General features: G+C 41.3%; 1 protein-coding gene across 2 annotated transcripts; it reads right to left on the bottom strand.

Annotated features, from left to right (window-relative positions):
* Positions 1-263: 263 nt before the first annotated feature.
* On the bottom strand, positions 264-6382 carry PTTG1 (pituitary tumor-transforming 1). Of its 2 annotated transcripts, XM_021717169.1 has the most exons (6): positions 6284-6355; positions 6033-6134; positions 5545-5726; positions 3991-4084; positions 1336-1494; positions 264-407 (listed from the first exon to the last, which is right to left on the bottom strand). In XM_021717169.1, the coding sequence occupies exons 1-6, from the start codon at positions 6351-6353 to the stop codon at positions 328-330; spliced, it is 687 nt and encodes a 228-aa protein (XP_021572844.1). In that variant the 5' UTR covers positions 6354-6355; the 3' UTR covers positions 264-327. The 2 variants fall into 2 exon arrangements, with proteins under 2 accessions (XP_021572844.1, XP_008065435.1); XM_008067244.2 differs by having other exon boundaries at positions 265-407; positions 6033-6382.
* Positions 6383-6445: the final 63 nt, after the last annotated feature.

Genomic DNA, 6445 nt, shown 5'->3' with positions numbered 1-6445 from the left:
TGCCTCTTCTAATTAAGAGGTCTAATAACTGTCACTAGTTAATAGCTGCAAAAAGGCAGTAAAGTATATACTGAGGGATGTACTTTTCAGAGACAATGGTGGCAGTTTCTAAATGAAGCTGTTAAATTGGAGAGATTTAAGGTAAGTTTTTACAAATCAGATAAGTCTCTGTTGTCAAATTATAGACTTGTGGGCTAAACACTTCAGCTAGTTTTTAAACTGCTTTAACTTCAAGGAATACCAACCACAATATTAGGAAAAAGATCTATTAAACACAGAAATGCTTTATTAATATAAATACACACACATTATAAAGCACTAAGAAATTTAAATATCTATATCACAGCAAACAGGTGGCAATTCAACATCCAGGGTCGACAGAATGCTTGAAGGAGACTGCAACAGATCTAGAAAACAGGAATTTCTTATTAAATTTCTGCAAATCCTTGAGTAATTGTTTATAGCAACATAGACATTCACTGTCTCTTTTTTTTTTTTTGAGTTGGAGTCTCACTCTGTTGCCCAGGCTGAAGTACAGTGGTACACTCACGGTCACCGCAGCCTCCACCTGCTTGGCTCACGTGATCCTTTTGCCTCAGCCTTCTAGGTAGTTGGAACTACAGGCAGGTGCCACCATACCCAGCTAATTGTTTTGATTTATTGTAGAGATAAGGTCTCACCAAGTTGCCCAGGCTGGTCTTGAACCTGTGGCCTCAGGCAATCCTCTCACCTCGGTCTCCCAAAGTGCTGGGATTATAGACGCGAACCACTGTGCCCCACCTGTCACTTTTAATCATAAATTAACGTTTTCCCTTTGCCTGACAAATCTCTACTCCACCTCCTCCTTACACACACTTCTTGGAATGTGTCTGCAGCCCAGAACTGACCTTCATTAGGAAAGAAGTCTTAGAAGTAACTCAACCTCTAATGTTCTTAGAGAACAAAGAAAAAGTTAATAGTCCCACTAATGTAATTTACAGAACGATGATGGCTTTTGATCACCAGTTCAAGCTAAAACATTAAACTTCTGCAGTAAGAACAAGTATATATTTCAACTTATAGCCTAAGAGGATGTAAGTTAGATTTAATCTTTTTTGCTGTGTCTAAGACTATCCTGTTTCCGGAAGAACTTAATTTTACTGGTGTGTTCGGAACTAAAAAGCAATACCAATTAAGAATAGCTTTTTTCATTCTTCTAAAACCTAATCCCTGTAGTTTGAAGGATAGAAAAATTACTCCTGGGCTAACCTCCCACACAACCCTGTCCCCATGGTCATGGAAGTGTTATGAAACCAACTGTCTGCAGCCCTTTTAGGCAGGCACTTGCTCACTCACCAGATTCCCATAGTGGAGAGGGCATCTTCATGGGAGAAGGGGGTCCCAGCTGAAACAGCTTTTCAAGCTCTCGCTCCTCATCAAGGACCATGAGAGGCACTCCACTCAAGGGGAGGTGTGCAATCTGGTGCTCTTCGGGCAGGTCAAAAGTCTCGAAATCTGTCACAAAGAGAAAGCACTTTGTCAGAGCAGCAGTTCTCGGTGAAGTCAGCAAACACGTGGGGTCTAAGACCCTTTTAGGGAATCTATGAGGTCAAAACCATTTCTTTTCATGATAATATCTTCCTCCACTATGCTGACATTTGCAACGATGGTAGAAAAACAGTAAGTAAAACTGCTGGTGCCTTAACACGAATCAAGGCAGTAACAGTAAACTGTGTTAGTCATCACCATTATTCACTTGCAGTTAAAAAAAAAAAAAAAAAAAGCCAGTTTCACTTAGTATCACTTTACCATATGCAGTAGGAAGTATTAATTTTATTAGCTCTCAATCCTTGGGAAGAGGTATTTTTAATATACTATGCAATAAAATGAGAAATATGCCAGAAAGCACTTCTGCTGCATACCAATATATAATGATCATCTCAAAGAAAAGGAGTTAGTACAATTATTTGTGTTGCAAGCTAAATTAGAGGGCTTTTAGCTGGATGTGGTGGCTCACGCTTGTAATCCCAGCACTTTGGGAGGCAGAGGCGAGAGGACTGCCTGAGTCCAGGGGTTTGAGGCCAGCCTGGGCAACCTGGCAAGACCTTGTATCTACAATAAATAAAAAAACTAGCCAGAAGTGGTGGCACACACCTGTGGTTCTAGCTACTTGGAAGGCTGAGGCAGAAGGATCACCTGAGCCCAGCAGGTCAAGACTGCAGTGGCCATGAGCGTGCCACTGCACTCCAGCCTGGACAACAGAGTGAGACTCTGACTCAAAAAAAAAAAAAAATTAGAAAGCAAACTGTTCACTCAGACTTGGATATCTGTCAAATTTTTTCTCAAAAAGTGAAAGAAGTTATCACCTAGAGGAAAACTGAGCCTGTTGCCAATGACAAAATTCAAAATATTAAAAAAAAAAAAAAAAGTATTTTGGAAAACTGATCTGCAGCCATTAGCTTGACCATCTTCTTAGACTTTTCTGATGAGATCAGTTGTGATATGTGCTTTTGATACTACATAAGGAAACATCTCAACATTTGGGATCTACATAGCTCAGTGAACCAATACTTCTCCAAAAGATCAGTGTATAAAAAAGAGAAATGCAAAGATAAGATACATTCCATGTATAAATAAAAAATAAAAAATGCTCATTGATATGGTTTCAGATTCCACACTGCACTAATACATTCATTAATTAATGGTCACTTATTGAGTTTTAGTGTAGTTGCAAAGAAAACTAACCACAGTTATCTGAAGGCTTTAAAATGCTCCTCCTGGCCAGCATGGTGGCTCGTGCATATAATCCTAGCACTTTGGGAGGCTGAGGCAAGAGAATTGCTTGAGCACAGGAGTTCAAGACCAGCCTAGGCAACATAGCGAGGCTTTAACCTCTACAAAAATAAAAAACTTAGCCAGGTGTGGTGGCACACGTCTGTAGTATAGTTACTTGGGAGGTTGAAGCAGAAGGATCGACTGAGCCAAGAAGGTCAAGGCTGTGGTGGCTGTGATCGTGCCACTGCCTTCCAGCTTGGGCAACAGAGTGAGACGGACTCAAAACAAATAAATAAAATGCTCTTCACTTTCCTAGCTACTGTAGGTAGCTGTGTAAGGCCGTTGCTGTTTTCCTCATATACTCTAACCAAAACAGATGCAACAAGTTGAATACAGAATTCACAAGAATTCAGTTGGCTTATATCAAACCAAATTAAGCAAATGTTCACAAATACAAACCATGTCATTTTAACTTTTTTTGTTTTGGAAAAGTTACCTTATATTTTAAAAAATTATAATCATGTAATGGGTTTATAACAAATATTTTTTTAAATTTCTCAGTTTTAATTTTTTTTTTAAGAGATGAGGTCGCACTGTCACCCAGACTGGAGTGCAGTGGTGGGATCATAGCTCACTGCATCCTCAAACTCTGGGCCTCAGGCGATTCTCTCTCCCCAGCCTCCCAAGCAGATGGCACAAAAGGCATGCACCATCACACTTGGCTAATATTTAAAAATATTTCTTTGTAAAGATGAGGTCTCACTATATTGCCCAGGCTGGTCTGGAACTCCTGGTCTCAACCATCCTCCCACCTCAGCCTCCCAAAGTGCTGGGATTACAGGTGTGAGCCACTCTTCTGGCCAGATCTTTCTAACCAAAGAAATACTTAATCTTACCAAAGTACTCAGGCATTGCTCAACTTGACATAAAGCTCACTTTTAAAAAGGCTTGCTAGACACTTGTTCAGTGCTAGTAAACATATCCTACCTTCTCTAGGTGCTAAGCTTTTGAGGACAGGAATAATATCACCCAAATCTTTGCTCCTATTTCCTTCCTGACCTAAGATGATATCTTGCAAATAATTTCACCAATAAGTACATTTGTTCAAAGCAACCCAGTTTCAGATAGTCTCATTATAAATTTGGGTCATATCATATTCACATCAAGTTAAAGCTGAGTTCAATTCTAAGAGAAACAAAAGGTCAAAAGTATTTTTTCAATACCAAAAGATACTACCTAGAGGATCATAGGGAAAGAATTTTTCTATTTCCGGATAGCTGTCATCCATGGTAGAAATGGAGCTTTTTGCTTTAACAGTTTTCTCAGTCATCTAGAACAATCAAAGAAAATAAGGATTAGTGAGAATGGAAGCCTTACCAACTGATTAATAAAACAGATTGTAGGGCCTTCTCAAAAACATAACTGCCTCATCATGTTTTAAAATCTGTCAATTTCATCTGGGCTTGGTGGCTCAGCCTGTAATCCCGCGCTTTGGGAGCCCGCGGGTTCGAGACCCACCTGGGAAGCTTGGCAAGACCTCATCTCTACAATAAATCAAAAAAATTAGCCAGGCGTGGTAGCGCGCGCCTATAGTTCCAGCTACTTGGAAGGCTAAGGCGGAAGGATTGCTGGAGCCCAGCAGGTCGAGGCTGCAGTGGCCGGGAGCATGCCACTGCACCCCAGTCTGGGTGACGGAGTGAGACCCTAACTCAAAAAAAAAAAAAAAAACTGTCAATTTCATGCTGCCTTTTAAGAAGCCATAATCCTTAATTCTCAGAACACCTAAGTCCAATAATATAAATATAATTCTAATAGTGTGACCCAAAAGTCTGAAAATTAAGCATTAGCACCTGCCAGCGTAAGTAATCAAGAATGCAGAGCAGAGTTAATTCAGAGCTAATCAACTCAATTATTCAACCTAGCAGAGGAGAAAATGGGCATCCAGAATAGGAGTTAATCCTTGAAGCTGTTTTTCTCCCTTATGGAAGTGTGATTTTTCCCCCAGTTTCACCTCATTATTTGCTTGGTTAATATTAAAAACAAGTTTGTGTTCCTAAAATACACACACTGAGTAAAAGATAGCAAAAGACATCCAAGGACTTTAGGAGAACACCATGGATGAGAATTCTGTAGTCTGGAGTTGACAAGTTTACGACAGTAGGAGGCCAAACTGGAAGTCTGTGTGTCCTGCTTTGTCTCACCTCACAGCTGCATACCTAGAGATCACCTTATGGCAGGGTTTCCCACACTTCAGTTCTGTATAACAGTCTCGTTTTTCCCATATCTTTGTAATACCTGTATCTAACATTTTTAAGTCAATTTACGTTTGAAAAAAGATATCCTTGTCCTAAGACGTACTACACATGCACACAAAGATCAGCATGCCAGCAAGTTGTCACCTAGCAAGCTGGTGCTTGCTCTGGGAGGCGAGGAGAATGGCAGCACCTGAGCTATTATAGCAGTCATGTAACCTCTCCCAAAAGGCACCCTCTCTCAGTACTTTAACTTCCCTGCAGGTAGCTGCCATCAACCGAATCTGCTCTAAGATACTAGTTAAGGACAGGTGAGGCAAAAAGAAGCATTAGCTGCATCTGAGACTTCCAGTTTCACGGTACAGAGAAGTCTAAAGGACAATATACTTCTCCCTCCGCTAATTTATGTCTGCTAGCCTCTATTTCCCTTGTACTTAGACTGAAGAAAGCCAGGTAGGATGCAAACAGTCATTTTAAGAGTCAAAGGGTCAACACTTTTTTCAGTGTTGAAAAAAGTGGCTTTATAGCCAACACTTACCTTTTTGGCAGAAATGATTGGCTGTTTTTGTTTGAGGGGTCCATTTGCCTTCGTTGAGCTTTCTGTAGTTCTGTTGACAGTTCCCAAAGCCTTTCTAGCAGTTTTAGGTAAGGCTGGTGGAGCAAATACTTTGCCAACACGTGGTGTTGAAACCTGAGATCTCCCATCTAAGGCTTTGATTACTGAAAGAAAAGTTTTGCGGTAAGAATATTCCAGTAGCAAATACTCGTGCAGCTTGAACGCTATATATAAAACTTAAACCTAATTCTCACCCCTCCAACCCAATTTTCATTTTTGGTAGCGGTATGAATGATATATCAAGTAGCACTGAGATTCAATACTTTTTTAAATCATCTTAAGACATCGCACGTGAAAAGGAACCGATGACAAACTTTACTCCAATTGCCCACAAAGTACACTAAATGCCTCAACCGGATGCAGGCACACCCACAATACCAGTATATTTCTGATTGCAGCAGTGTACTTACAAGGCCCAGACCCCAGCTTCAGCCCATCCTTGGGAGCCACACGAGTGCCTGGTTCTCCATTTTCCTTATCCACAAAGATCAGAGTAGCCATTCTAGAGTATTCTAAGGGTGAGAAGTATACGTTAGATACTGAGAATGGGGGAAGGTGAGAGAAGCTGTGGCATAGCAGCAAACCAAACTTTCTATCCTGGGATGCCCACACAAACACAAGAGCTAAGCAGAGGGCTAAGCCTGTGCTTGAGTCAACAAGCTTTGAATCCAGCTCCTAAGTCTTCCAGCCTGAGGCTCTAAATTCCTGAGCAGGCGGTTTAGGGCTGGCATCCATCAGCAGAGAATCGCCGCAGCTCGACCGGTCTCGGAGCCATCACGCCCGGGGAAAAGCCTCCCTGGGAAGCGCCCCGGCCCCGGCCCCG

Source organism: Carlito syrichta, unplaced genomic scaffold (assembly GCF_000164805.1).
Source record: "Carlito syrichta isolate Samal-C Ts95f unplaced genomic scaffold, Tarsius_syrichta-2.0.1 Scaffold309435, whole genome shotgun sequence".
NCBI classification, from domain to species: Eukaryota; Metazoa; Chordata; class Mammalia; order Primates; family Tarsiidae; genus Carlito; species Carlito syrichta.
Note: the sequence above shows the minus strand (reverse complement) of the source record. Positions and strands in the feature narration are given on the sequence as shown.

Excerpts from the sequence above, each read along its gene's own strand:
- PTTG1 (XM_021717169.1), bottom strand. The coding sequence starts at position 6,353 with ATGCCAGCCCTAAACCGCCTGCTCAGGAATTTAGAGCCTCAGGCTGGA. Across the intron at positions 4,085-5,544 it reads CAATCATTTCTGCCAAAAAG|ATGACTGAGAAAACTGTTAA; the intron begins GTAAGTGTTGGC and ends TGATTGTTCTAG. Across the intron at positions 408-1,335 it reads CTCTCCACTATGGGAATCTG|ATCTGTTGCAGTCTCCTTCA; the intron begins GTGAGTGAGCAA and ends CCTGTTTTCTAG.